This window comes from Sebastes fasciatus, chromosome 19 (assembly GCF_043250625.1).
Source record: "Sebastes fasciatus isolate fSebFas1 chromosome 19, fSebFas1.pri, whole genome shotgun sequence".
Taxonomy (NCBI): domain Eukaryota; kingdom Metazoa; phylum Chordata; class Actinopteri; order Perciformes; family Sebastidae; genus Sebastes; species Sebastes fasciatus.
In genome coordinates, this window is record NC_133813.1 from 9,631,940 (window position 1) to 9,646,402 (window position 14,463).

A 14,463-nucleotide genomic window follows, 5' to 3' on the forward strand; every position below is an offset into this window, starting at 1 on the left:
AGTTATTTTAAGGAAATTTCTCTGGATTCAAACAGCTCCTTTAAACGCAATACAACTAGCTAAACTGTCTCGTTAATTGTCTGACCTGTGACTCTATTCTCCCTGAAGTTTGTACCAAATAATACTTTCCTTTCCAGGAAACTTCCTATGAAATTATAAGAATAATCCTGAATTAAACTGCTAGAACTCTTAAACACATTGTGCAATTGCAACCAAGCATAGATGACACAAGAATCTGAGTGATCCTGCACAATCTGGTAGCATTTCACCTGGAGACGACCCGACAGCACCTTGTTTAGATCATTTCAAAAAGATCTTGAGTCTGAGTTATTTGTACAAAGCTGTAACTTTCCCAACCAGGATTTACGTAGTTTCAGGGAATCATGTCCGTCACCAGCCAGTCCGTATGTTTGTCTCTGCATATTTTGATGCAGATCTGGATCCAGACGCTGATTAAAAATTAAAAACATTTTCTACTATTTATAAAACAAATGTAGAGGGCTGAGCAGCGCTGGCGGAGGGAAGCGCGCTCGCTGAGTGCTTTCTTGTTTACAAAGCGGCTAAACATTCAGGAAGTTACATTTTCCCCAAATCTGTGCACTGATGTGCCAGTCGTTTCAGAAAAAAACACAGTTGAGAATAAATGTATTTTATGACATAACATCTCATTGCTCAACGCAAAGTGAAATAAATAGAAAGTGCAGTGAGAGACTTGATGTGCAGCTATTCATGGCGAGCGAAGTATCAGCTCCCTGTGCGGGTTAAACCGACCCGTTTACTGCTGAACACCCCTCTTGTTACCGCGCCCTTCAAGCCCAAGCTCTCACACACACACACACACACACACACACACACCAAAAATAACAGCCCATCCATCAGGTCATGTCAACAACATACATTTACCTAATGAAAATAACCGGCAAACAGAGCATTAACGCACAGGCCTCGGTGGCGAAGGGGCTTCAGACACGCGAGGAGGTGCTTTGCAGGCGGCTGTCAATAGCATCCTTGAGTGCTGCTGAGGATGTCAATCATAGAGAGCTCTCTACTCCGAGCCGCTACAAATGGAAAGCTATACATCACCGGGCTCATCCTGCACTGACTTACAGAGCTAACAGAAGAGAGGGTCAGGCAGGCGGCGAGGAAAAACACACCAACCACACACAGATCTGTTTATAGAGCCTCTTCCAAACCACCTGTTTTTAGATCCCTACTCCACCAAATCAACACAAGTGCATTTGTAGTTCTGTGCAGCTGTCACGCTCATTCCGTCTTTAAAGGGTCGCAGCTTTTGCGATTTGTGTGGTTTGAAAACTCTTCCTTGTTTGTGAAGTGAAAAGATGGTCTGGCATCCACGAGTCAACTGAGAATGGCAACCTTTTAATGCGAAAACACGACAGTTCACAGCATCCTCCTCCTCGTCGTATCTCTGCGTGAATATTGTTCGCCCTTGAGGTTCAAGGCTCAGCAGTCACTATACAACACAACATTGCACAAAGAAATGCGGCGTATGGATTTGATTTCGCAACAACGTAGCTCATGAATGTAACGGTCCGTCGCATCCAACTCTCAAATCTCGCACACGAGAGAGGCCTTGAACTCATCGACAAGGAGGTGACGAAAAACAATAAAGGAAATGAAATCCTCCTTGTGATGGATTATTTGTTTCAAGCACACTTAAAACTCTCTCTCCGCTCTGACGCTCTGGCTAAACAGAGCCGAGTATTATCTGTGCTGATTGTAGAGGGCCCTTTAAGACAACAGCAAGTTCTCCTTTAAATTAATGAATAATAATAATATTGCATAAGCAGTTCCTGCTGGCGTGAGAGACAGACTGGAAGCATCGCTGGTGTAGTAGCTGTATTTTTTTTTTATATACCATGGCAATCTGTGATCATACTTGGCTAAAGCTGGGTTTACAGGAGCTAACAGGCTACAGCATAGATACTGAACTAACGTAGCTGTGATTGGTCAGCTTGGGCTGCTTGTGTTTTTCTCCTACAAGTTTCCAATGCCAGTGGAAATTGTTGATGGTGACAACAACGTCAGGCAAGGGGATTTTCTTCTTTTCAATAACACACATCTCGCAAAGCCATCTCCACTGCACACCTCCTCCTGCTCCTGCTCTCTGCGATTGCCACTCTCTATTATAGAGAATGAAAGAATGTCAACATGATTGCTTTGGCTATTGATTGCGCTGCAAGAGTGTCCTGTTCGGCAGCAAGACGTGGAAAACCTTTCCGTCGTCGCTCAATATCACAAACTGAATTGAAGAATGCAAACACAATAACTGTGTAGAATTAAAGCCCAGCATAGACTGTATCACGTGTGACACATTTGCCCAGTGTCAACAAGTGAAAAATCAGCACTGACCTAGTCAAGTATAATTACATCTTAAGCTAAGCTAGATACCGCACAACATGACCATGTTAGGAGCAGAAAGCTCCAAGTTGCCATTCAGTGTAATTGACCGTGACCAGCGTTTTGATCTGCACGTCACAACTCTCCGGACAGGAAGGTGGACTGGCAGAACATTACAACCTCTGGCAACTACGAACTGTATTCTTTCAGGCCCTCTGCGTAACCTCCTCAACCCGGATTTTACCCTTAAATATACCCTTTGGAGCGGAAGAAATAACCCTTTCTTTCCGTATGTGGAAACGTACGTATGGCAATGCTACACATATCGTATATATTTCACTTTTTCATCTTTATTATGGCTGCATTGTTACATCAAATTGAAATTTGCCAGATGTCTTTATGCTCAATTTTACACACATTTCTTCACAGTTCGGCACCAAACCTTTGGGATCTTGGCTAGAACATATGTATATATTAGGGCTGTCAAAGTTAACGCATTAATAACGTGTTAATGCAAATTTGTTTTAATGCCACTAATTTCGTTAACGCATGAACACAATTTGCGTTTTTAGGTTGTAGTGGGCTCAGTTTTAAAGCTAGAGTGAAGATACTGGCATCATATGAAACTACAAAACCTAAGGAATCCTTGACCTCAAGATATGTGAATGAAAATGGGTTCTATGGGTACCCACGAGTCTCCCCTTTACAGACATGCCCACTGTATGATAATCACATGCAGTTTGGGGCAAGTCATAGTCAAGTCAACACACTGACACACTGACAGCTGTTGTTGTCTGTTGGGCTGCAGTTTGCCATGTTATGATTTGAGCATATTTCTGGACAGTATTTGTCATTGTTTTGTGTTGTTAATTGATTTCCAATACTAAATATATACATGCATTTGCATAAAGCAGCATATTTGCACACTCCCATGTTGGAAAGAGTATTAAATACTTGATAAATTTCCCTTTAAGATACATTTTGAACAGATAAAAAAAATGTGCGATTAATTTGCGATTAATCGCGATTAAATAATCTAACCGATTGATAGCCTTAGTACAAATATACCCCTATTTTACATTTTTCCAAACAGCTCCTACAAACCTCTAGTTCAAATCTAAAGTGTGTTATAAATTGTGCATTTCCATGTGTGTTTTTGTGTGTTTGCACTGGTGTCACTTTGTCTCATCAGGGATGCTTCATAAAGTAACTCTTGCTGTGAGAGCAGCCCTACTCGAGGGAAAACACGTGTGCCTCCCTTCCTGCGTCGGTCGACATACAATTCAGAACCAAAATATGCATATGAATGATTCATGGGATCATTGAAAACAATACCAGAAACACAGACTCACACACTCCCCTTTCTTACACAAACACACACACACACACACCCACTCAAGAGATGGATAGGCAGCAAAGAGCACTTCCTGTCAAGAGCTGCCTGTCAGGAATTACAAACGGCCTTTTATCTAAAATTGCCACGGCGATTTCCAGAACATGATTCTTTTTCCCGTTGGTCTTTTTGAATCTCTTAAACTTATCAACTTGCACGGCAGTCAGACGGACAGCGGTGTTCTCAGCGCGGTGTTCACGTGTTGAGTTGGCAGATAGATACTGATAGTCTGAGAAAGAACAGACTCTAATTCAATTTGTCAAATTATCTCCACTTTGGAAAAAAGAATAGAAGTGTAGAGAACTTTAAATTAATCAAGAGTGCTTCCAGCTCCTGGTCTTTTGGTATAATTTAATTCTGTCACATAAACGGCCAGTTTACCCAAATAACAAAAAAAATGTCCTCACTTTGCTCTCTTATTATGAAGATATGTCTTGATTTCAGAGGTCGCTTTTGATGACTCTTTAAGGAAAAGCACTATGAGACTGGGTAAATAAAAACAAGTGAAGTGTGGGTCTCACTTGTTGAGTTTGGCCATGTAGATCTTGATGTGGCCGAAGTCGGGCCTCTCTGCGGGGTCCTCGGCCCAGCAGCCGTCCATCAGGATGGTCAGCTCCTCCGAGTGGCATTTGTTGTCTGTCGTCGGCCGAAAGTACGGCTTCTGACCGTTCCTCACCTTCTGCACGATCTCTGCGGCGGAGAGGACAGAGAGTGTGGTGTGATTAGAGCAGGCTGTTATAGCCATCGGACTCATTTCACATTTCATTCATGCATTGACCAGAAAGGCCCTGGGAAGGACCATGCAGAGGGTTAGGGGGTAATAGACAAATACTGTATTGACAATACACAAGTTGGTTCAGGGACCCAAAACCAAATCCTGCATAATAAGGCCCCTAAAAGTCTCGGGCCGGCCCAGTGTGGGGGTTCCTGTGTTGTAGCTGAGCTAGCAGTTCTCCTATGAGAGGCTCTCCAGGGTGTATGTGTGTGTGTCTGTATCTGTGGGGGAGTCATAGCCCTGCTGTTTATCACACTTAACATGACACTCTGCATACAGCGCTGTTATCACCGAGCGTGTGTGTTGTGTTCACAGACACTGATGAGGAATAAATCTTGTTCATGTACTATGCCATTTTGCCGCCGCCGTTTATCGGGCTTGCTAATGCTAACGCAACCACCACGCCATGTGTGAGAGGCAGGAAATGGGGCGACGGTTAGCCAGTGTTCTGCTATTTATATATTAGTGCACCAGCTGACATAATAGGCCTTGGAGTCTTGCCTATTTCATCACCATTAATGAGGGCCTAGAGAATTCAGAGGAGCCAATTTTGAGCAGAAAAAGCAGTTTTTTACACATAATATGCAGTTCCTCTTTAAAGTTTAATAGAAATTCCCCTCGTAAAAGCCTTTAAAACACTTTCGATTATCTGCAAAATTCATTAAAAGCTGTTTCTCTTAGCTGATAAAAAGACAACAGCGATGGGTTCCTGTAAGAGTGCATCAGTTTTCCTGTGTTACGTTATGTTTGCGAGTGATGCACACAAGCAGTCCAGGCTACGACTATCGTATTTTAATTAAAGTGCTTACAGGAATTTCTGAAATGTGAAAATAAAATCTACCATTGTAAGAATATATTCAATATAATAAATCGAGTAATAACAATAAATGATACTGATTATGTAATACTAAATATAATAACTGATACATTAGGGTATTTTATTGCTCCTTTCCAAGGTGGTATTTGTAGTTTCTCTTGTTCTTTTAATTAATCAATCTGTTGTAACAGCACCCATCAGTCGCGTTACAGCGACCTCCAACACCCCTGCTCTTTTTATTGGTTATTTATTTTCTGATCAGTGACCACCTGTAGTGGCGAGTGGCAGCATATCATACATGCTTTGTCTACAGTAGAAGAAACAGAAGCAGGTTCAATCACATCAAGGTTTATTAAAAAAAACACTTTCCATTAGCTTTTAAAGCATCTATGTTTTTTTGGGTGATATTTTGTTTTTTTTAATCATTTTTTTTAGGTTTCTTTATGCTCAAATGTGAATAAAAAGACATGCATGGACACTGATGTGCTTTTGTATTCTAAGCTCTTTCTGATAGTTTACACTAACACAATTTTCTCTCATGTGAACGTGAACTCAAGCCTCAATTTTCTACATTTACACAACTACTGCAGCTGAAAACATTTAGTGAGCTTGTATTTAACTAATAATTTAGTGACAGCTGAACACAGTTAACTTTCAAACCTACATTACTATTTTCAGGATATTGATATTCTTTTGAAAGTTCTGTATTTCTGCTGGTTTTGAGCGATTATATATTCAGCACTGCAGATTTCTCCACTTTGATGCATTAATCATATCAATTAAAAAAGTTTTTAAGAGACATCCTTCCCAAAATGATTCCTCCACATCCTCTCCATTCTGTTATTAGTATCTCCATGAAAAGTAATTTTTAAACCACAAAATTACATATTCAGGCATGAGAGAACAGGTGCAGGCTGGAGCTGCTCTCAGCTTGTTAATGGATAATTATCAGGCACTTGTACAATCAGCATTGAGCGTGACTGTGAATAAAAGACTAATCAAAGTCATCGCATAGAGGAAGTGCCCCGGGAGGGTTTGAACTCCTGATCTCGCATTGCTTTAGAAGTTAAAACTTTTTCCTGCTGTCACTAGTAAGCAGAACCAGCAGCGGTGGAGGTACAAAGTAGATGCTGGTGAAGAAACCGGTCAAACAGCAACATGTGTGCAGGAAGCTGAAGAGCCAAAGTGTCAGCCGTGATTAAGATCACATTTTTTTGTTTTAGTTATCTCAAGAAGATAAGAGTGTTGTGTTAGGAGTTTTCCAGTGGGAGAAAGCTGCAAAGCAAAATATTTCTCAGAAAGCAGGAAGGCTGTTTTCCAAGGATATCATTTTCATAAGAATTATGTCATATTGGCAGCTAGTCCTTTAGCTCTCATGAGCTACTGTTTATCAGTCTGTTTCTGTTTAAGACGTAACCCTGGTGGGGAGGGGGGGTCATGTGCTCGTTCGTGTGCGTGCATCTGTCTGTCTGTCCGCAGCTAATCAATTACTGGACCCGTCAGCCTGATATTTTTTGTGCTTATTTATGACTGTATGCTCAAGGACCTCTCGTAATTGCGCAGATTCATAATTTTTGAAAAACCTATTTTATTGACTGTTTTACACCGTCATCGACTGCTGACTCTTCAGTCCTCTGACCCGGCCGGTAGGGTAGATCAGCATTTACGGCAATCGGCTAAGCTAAAACAAGCCTTACCTAGTCTGTTGAAGGCCACATTTTGGCCTTTTTCGTGGTTCAAAAACTGACATCCATTGAAAAGTTTGGTCTCATTTTGAACTGGAACATCTGCAGATTAATTTCATACCCGATATCTTATGATCTACTGAAGTTAGGCACGATATGAGATGATTAAATCCCTGTTTTTGTCATCTTCGCCGCAATCTTGAGTGTAACGGAGATTCAACTTTTCTTTGTTTGGGAGGGAAGAGGGACTTTTCTAGTTTCCTTTGTTGATGCTTTTGATGCTCAACCGACCAATCTAGCACACAAATGAATGGTATGGTTTCACTCGGCCTTGTTGGTAAAGCCCGTATTAAAACAACACTCACATGCTCAGTGTGCATGGAAAGCATCAGTGGTCGCTGCACTTGTTCCTCCTGTCCACACTCGTCATAGACAGAAACCTTTCTATTGTGAGTGATTTCAATGGAAGTGATGAGGGACAAAATCCACTTATTTCTGTGTAAAAAATATATTCCAAAGTTCATCTGAAGTCACTACGAGGTTTCAACAGTCTGAGTCACACAAATCAAGTGGATATTTTTCAAAGTTACGAGTGTTTCCATTGCTGAGCTGCAGAGGAGGGATAGTAACAAAAAATCATTTTGGAAGATACTCATTTGATTTGAACTGCTGAAGCCTCATATTAGTGTTGGTTGACATTTGGAATTCATTTTTCCGCAGAAATATTACTGTGGATTTTGTCCCCCATCACTTACATTGAAATCGCTTTAGGATGGGATATCTTTGCAACCACGGAGAAGAGAATAATGAAAGTGACAGACGGTGCTTTCAATCTATATAAGGGCTTGTGAGGATTGTTTTAATTTGAAAATGTGAATGTAACTTTTTTCAACCCAGAATCCTGAAGAATCTGCAGCTTTGCTTTCCATCTCAAACCTGCAACGTTCTTTATGATGACAGCGTTGCTTTCGTAAGCCCCCCTAGGGATCAGCTTTGTTTCTCTTCCTATGCTCTTTGCTTTCTTTACTCTTAAAAAAAAGTCATTATTATTTCGAAGCATTACATAGACCTTCTGCAATCTACCTTAAACGAAACCTGTTGTTGCACATCGCTGACTTGACGTTGACTGCCTTGTGGCTGTTGATGCTCTGGGCTCATATCTATCTTGTTGTATACTGATGTGTTTTGTTAGTTTAGTTTTTTTTTTGTTTTATCTCATTGACACCTTCCTAGCTAAATACAGGATACATAAATAAAATGTTTACAATCAAAATACATAAATAGTATCTAAAATCAACATACAATAACTGCTTAAAGGTCGACTCCATCTGTGCACTTCTCCCAAGGTTTTCAAATGGAAACGCCCACTCAGCCGTTTGCAAAAAGCAGTTACATAGGTTGCCAAAGTAACCTAATCAATGAGGTTATGAATAATGTGAACGATAGCACTAGTTTGGAAATAACTGAAAGGGTTGGTTCGGATTTTTTGAAGTGAGATTGTATGTATATCCTGTGTTCCGAGAAGTAAAATTACTGTTTCTGTCAATGGAGTCTGGTGGCTTTGAAGAGAGCGATATAACGGATTCAGTTCCCCATCGGAAAGGGCTGTTTGACGATAAGATAAAGCGGCTGTACACGGGAGCAGCAGAAAAAAATATTTTAGCCACCTAAAAAAATCCATACCGGTTTAAGTGTTTACTATATTTAGAATATTTTCAACTGAGCCGTTATATTGCCGTTAACGCTTTCTTCAAAGCCACCAGAATCCATTGACAAAAACAGTAGTTTTACTACTAGCTTCCATGCCGGTACGCCTGTCTGCTTCTCCAAACTGGGAGCGTGCCGACCGTCATCTACGTTACCGTAGGTAATACACACAGACTATGGATAAGGATATATGTACCGTATATATACTGTATGTAGAACGTCATCATGCAGAAACCTACGTCAGGTCAAGTTTTTAGAAAGTCTTGGCAACAGCATTCTGACGCTAAAACATACGTACTTCGACCAAAATGTGAATGTTCAGATTTAAATACATAAGGAACACCGCTGGGAAGCTACAGAATGATATAAAAACCTAAAAACAAATAATAATAATAAGGAACCCGCCCTTTAAGCTGCCTCCATTGACATTTTATAATCTTTTTTTAACTTACTTTACTCTTATTACTCCTTTTCCTTTGTTTGGGTTATTTCTCATATTTTCTTGTCCCAGATATGAGATGTGTTTGACATGCTTCCCTTTGACATCTGGTCAACATGTGTTTGTTGTTTGTGTACATAGCTGCAGGGCTGCGATATAGTAGTCTGACCTTACCAAGGTCCCCTTTGAAATGTCAGTGAAAAGCCAATGAATGAAGTTCCTATTATGTGAACTTCCGTCTGTTGTGTCCTTGTCCGAGTCTTCAGAAACAGAACGTTTCTTATAAAGAAGCTTTATAATGTAACAGAGATATGTTTTTGTTTTTTTCTGTGAATAACTGACACAAAACATGTTCGTGCTGATTTATCCGTTCCGTTTACTTTTCTTTTGTGCTCACGTCTTGCGTGTTAGTTTGCTGCATGCGTGATTGAAAGGAACCCAGTGGTCAGCTGGCCTCCCTGAGGCCCATAAAACACAGTTGTGTTTACCTTTGGGGCTGAGGTCCATGCCGTCCACATAGAAAGGTCCATTCCTCAGGGCGATTTCCTGCAGTATGATGCCAAAACTGTACACGTCACCCTTCGGAGTCCCTTCAGGAGGATGGCGGTCGTATATGAGCAGCTCGGGAGCCGTCCAAAGCTTCTCTGGGGAACCAAGAATCGGAAACACTCATAAAATGTCTGCAACACAACAAGGAGCTGATGTATTTTTGTGAATGAAAAGAATCGGCGCCGTGACAGAGTACATGAACTCCACTTACTTGCATAGAGTGCGTGCGAGTCGTCGTTTTCGCAGGACGAACGGAAGCTGGCCAAGCCATAATCCGTGATTTTCAAAACAAATCGACTGTCCACCACGCAATTAGATGACTTCAGATTTCCATGGCAGCCGATGTAGCTGTTGTGGAGATAGTTCATTCCCTGATGGAGAGGAGCGTTAAGTCAAGCATTAAGGGGTGTTCTCTCTCTCTCTCTTAATTTTTTTTTTTTTTCCGTCACAGCAAATCATACGTGAAAACACACCAATCAAGACATATGGAAATAATACGCTCTGACAAGTGGATGTATGCTGAAGGTTTTGAAACGAGGCCGTGTTTCAAGGTAGTCACGGGGGAATTTCTGTGAAATTACTGTTAATTCCTTTGGGAAAGAGACGGCGGGTACTGAGTGTACTCGTGTTCAATATTTTGTGGAAACGGTGAGTCAAACATCCCTCAGAGCTTCACCAGCGCCTCTTCTTCTGCAGAGCGCTGCTATCTGTGTGGAGAAATTTAGCCGGAGAGTTCAATATCGGGTCCATCCAAGAGGCCGCTCACAAAAAGCCTCTTTGTTAGGGACAGATTAAATATAATCTTCTAAAGTAAGTCCATGATTAGCTTGGATTGAGCCGGACGGAAATTTTTAGCAAAGTTTATGATTATGTTTCTGTCCTACTTTACACTATATAACAGCAATATTTACTGTAGTTTCATACACTGGGCTGTGCCAAAAACACTTTTTTTGTGCATGCCCTTACTCTTTTTCTCTGCCTCATGTGAAACCATGGCAACCAAGACATTTTTCGTGTGTGTGTGTGTCTCAAACACACAAAGCATCTAATTTAACATTGAAAAGTGACCTCTTTGCTCGGGCTGTTGTGGTGAAGGAATTTCCCCTGCGGTGATAACGATTGACTCAATTTACTTTTTTTTGCATCCATTTATCCTAATTTTCAGTGCTATATAAAATACACTTTATATTAAATATGTGTTGTTAAATGTAGAACACATAAGGGCAATGACGCAGCTGGACTCTCTTTTCAACTGAGACGCTTTGGTTGCTATGATACGGAATATCCGCAGAAGTAAAAGTGTCGGCACAAGGTAGGGTACTTGATCTGAATGAAAGGAAGGCTGACGCACGCAAGGAGAGAGGACGAACCGCCGGTCTATGTGTATTAATATCTCCTCCATTGTGGTTGTTGTTGTTCAGCACTTGTAGCCTACATGTACGATGTGACAGTTGATCTTTGTGGTATTTTTTCAAGTTCAACATTTTTCAACTCTCGGTGACCGGGAGAAAAAAAACATAGCGGTTGTGGCGGTTGCTTGGCATCCCCTGCGGTTGGCTTATCAATAGTGCGGTGTTGCAATATTGTGGTTATTGCAACAGCCCTACTCTTTGCCAACATTAATATAAAAAAACATCATAAAATCGATTGTCCTGCGTTTGATTTCTGTTTGCAGAACTTTCTGTCTGACCGCCACGTACCTTCACTATGTCATTGATCAGTGAGTAGCGGAACATCCAGTCCAGGTTGATGCTCTCATTCTCCAAAATGTCCTGGAAAAAAACAAAAACAAATCAACAATGGAGCAGAACATTTTTACAGACAAGCTAAGTTTCTGCTTTATCTTTTAAACTTCCAAGCGCCTGACCGCAGCCAGAACAGCCCCAATGTTTATTTTGGGACTAAATACAGAACCACCTTCAGTCTAGATACCATGTATTCTCTTTCATCCTCAGGGTCACACATTGAGCCCTGCAGGACGTTACCCTCAAATGCCCTGCAGCTGGCCGTTTACTGGAACCTGGGTCCAGCTTTGACATCCAGCCACATCACATCAGTAGCAGCTATCTGCCTTTTACACAGAAGGCTCTCTCTAAGTGTGAGTGATGAAAACCATGGCTGAGTTTCCCATCATTTTCCAGCCGCTGGCATGTCGGCAACAGAAGAATGCAGGCCAAGAACAAGTTCACTTAAGGCATCATGTACTGCTTTTTAGAGTAAAAACAAAAAATACAAATCGCAAAAGATTGAATATGAGACAAAGACAAAAATATGTGACACTTCAAAGGTGAGCTCGCCATGTAGTGTAAGCTCACACTGCAGACTAAATAAGGCACTTGGTGCCGTAGAGCTCAGCGGGCAGAGCTCGGTACAAACACTGCCAGGAATAGCAGCTTGACGAGGTTGTCTATGCTAAAAAGTGTTTACTCTCACGGTGCTGCAACAAGAAAAGTCCACTAGTTGGTTTATGTTAGAAACTTTTCATTCAGTGATTAATTAGGCTGCATGCATTAATGTATAAATCACTAAGCAACTGAAGTTTGTTTACAAATCCTCTCACATTCACTTTTGGAATAAAAGTTGAGGACATTGCATTAAATCATTCCTGAAGTTATGGTATGTATGTGAAGATGTGTTGTGAAGTCAAAAACCTCTTCAGTGTAATTTGGTGGAAAGTTGAGCTAAGAAACAAGGGGCTTGCTTGAATGTAACAGAAATATGGCACATGTATAGGGCTGCAACTAACAGTTATTTTCATTGTTGATTCATCAGTATGAGTCTGTAAAATAGTGCAAAATGCTAAGGTGACATCTTTAAATAGCTTGTTTTGTTTCGACCAACACTCCATAACCCAACGACGCTCAATTTACAATAATATAAAACAAAGAAGATCAGCTTCTCCTCACGTTGTGGAAGCTGGAACCAGAGGACGGCTTTCCCAAAATGATGAACTAGTCCTTTAATGTTCTGTTCTTCGACTAATAGACTTTAAGATTTCTCAAGAAATTCTATTTTTGTCAAATGATCAATGTAGAGGACTGTGTATAAAAAACACTCTGCCGCTGAGTTTTATTAGCAGCAAGTTAAATTATCAAATACAATTCATTTTTTTTTGTTTTACAAATGCAATCTGATTTTCATCATATAAAAGTAAAATTTCAAACTGTTTCTTGAAGATTCATTTCAGTGTAAATTATGTGATCTTATGGGTAAATACTTTATTAACAAATATCGATTTTTTTTTTCATTGTTTAAAACTTACCTTCCAGACATTTTTTTTTTATTGGTGCAAAAACAAAACAGCGGTGACTTTACAAGTAGTACAACAATGATAAGAACCGTATTATATATACATATATTTTATATTACATATAAATTACTCTGCTGCAATGTTATTTTTTCCACAAGTTAAACTAAAATGACTTATTAAAATTCTTAAAATTACATCGATTGAAAAATCCAAAATCTATGAATACGCAAATATTGTTTGGTTCAAAAGTTTAACTGCTGGACACAAGACTACTTCACTGAAAAGTCCATTCTCAGTGTATGTGGCCTACACACCTGTGTAAGCTGCATACTGTACCACAATTGGTTTCCACACTAGTTGTGATGTCATAAAGATATGTGTCTTAAGGAGAAACTTTCTTCCTTCAGGAGAATGTAAAAACAGCCGCCTAGTGTCATTCTGCACAGTGAAGCTCAAACATCCAAGTGAGGTGACAATAAGCAAAATGTATGTTTGAGTGGAGGAGGACTTGTTTGATATTGTCAGAACTTTCTTCAGCAACAGCGTAGTAATGCGTCAAGGTAAAAGTATGTAGCAGACATTACCTGCAGGCTGCCTCTGGGACAGTACTCCGTTACGATGCAGATGTTCGGAGGGTCAATGCAGGCTCCGATGAACCTGGTTAGATGGTTGAACTGAACGTCTCTCATCTGAAAATAACCACACAAACACACTGCAACTGTGAGTGTAACTCTTTCCAAACATCACATTCCCAAACCCCATGGAAACAGAGGACGGGGGGCGGGGGGAAGAGGACTGACGGTTCATTTATATACAAAGTTTTGAGAATAACGTTGCCAGCAGTTCATCAAAATAGTCTATTTGCAGTCGGCTAGCTGGCACGGTGTCTTTTCTCTACGTGTTGAGACGCATTCCTGCTCAGGGCACCCTGTTGAAACATGTGCATGTGCATAAATTGCCCTTGGAGGTTATGAATGAGCCTGTGTGCTAAGGATGATGAAAAAAGAAAAAACGTTGAGGTGTCGGAGAGAGGATGTTCGGAGCAGGAATATCAGAGCGGGAGCAGGCAGAGCGTGTAAAACTGCTCTACATGGAAAATAATCGCCAGTCACACACTGGTTTTACAATACAACACATGAATCACTTGTAATATGAAAAAGTAGGAAAACAGAGAGGTGATTAAGAGGGAACAGTGTGTTTTATAGAAACAAGCTACATGGACCTCGTGCTTTCATTCCAACCCATATGAAGCGCTGACAGAAGCGGCAATCTCTCCGCAGCCAGCATGAAACTTCAAAAAACGGTGTTCACACTTTCAACAGCGTACTTTTCTGCTTTGAGCACACTGAGTGACAGGCGCTCTCACACCAAAACCAGGGAGTTAGTCGCTCCTGTTTCACGGCTCCGGAGATGTTAGCCTACCCTTTGGCCTATATAATTTCCCCTGCTGCACACTGGTGTAGAGGGGGGAGGAGAACCACCAAGGG

The 14,463-nt window shown here is 40.8% G+C and overlaps 1 protein-coding gene across 3 annotated transcripts in view; it reads right to left on the reverse strand.

The window, feature by feature from the left end:
* The window catches only part of npr2 (natriuretic peptide receptor 2), a 65,222-nt gene that overhangs the window by 12,771 nt on the left and 37,988 nt on the right, over window positions 1-14,463 (reverse strand). Inside the window, exons 11-15 of one of the 3 annotated variants that reach the window (XM_074617969.1) lie at window positions 13,561-13,665; window positions 11,427-11,498; window positions 9,938-10,097; window positions 9,666-9,821; window positions 4,276-4,444 (exon numbers count right to left, since the gene is read on the reverse strand). In XM_074617969.1, coding sequence (XP_074474070.1) covers window positions 4,276-4,444; window positions 9,666-9,821; window positions 9,938-10,097; window positions 11,427-11,498; window positions 13,561-13,665 — 662 coding nt within the window. Of the gene's footprint in view, window positions 1-4,275; window positions 4,445-9,665; window positions 9,829-9,928; window positions 10,098-11,426; window positions 11,499-13,560; window positions 13,666-14,463 lie in introns of all 3 variants that reach the window. The other 2 variants (XM_074617967.1, XM_074617968.1) reach the window with 2 other exon arrangements.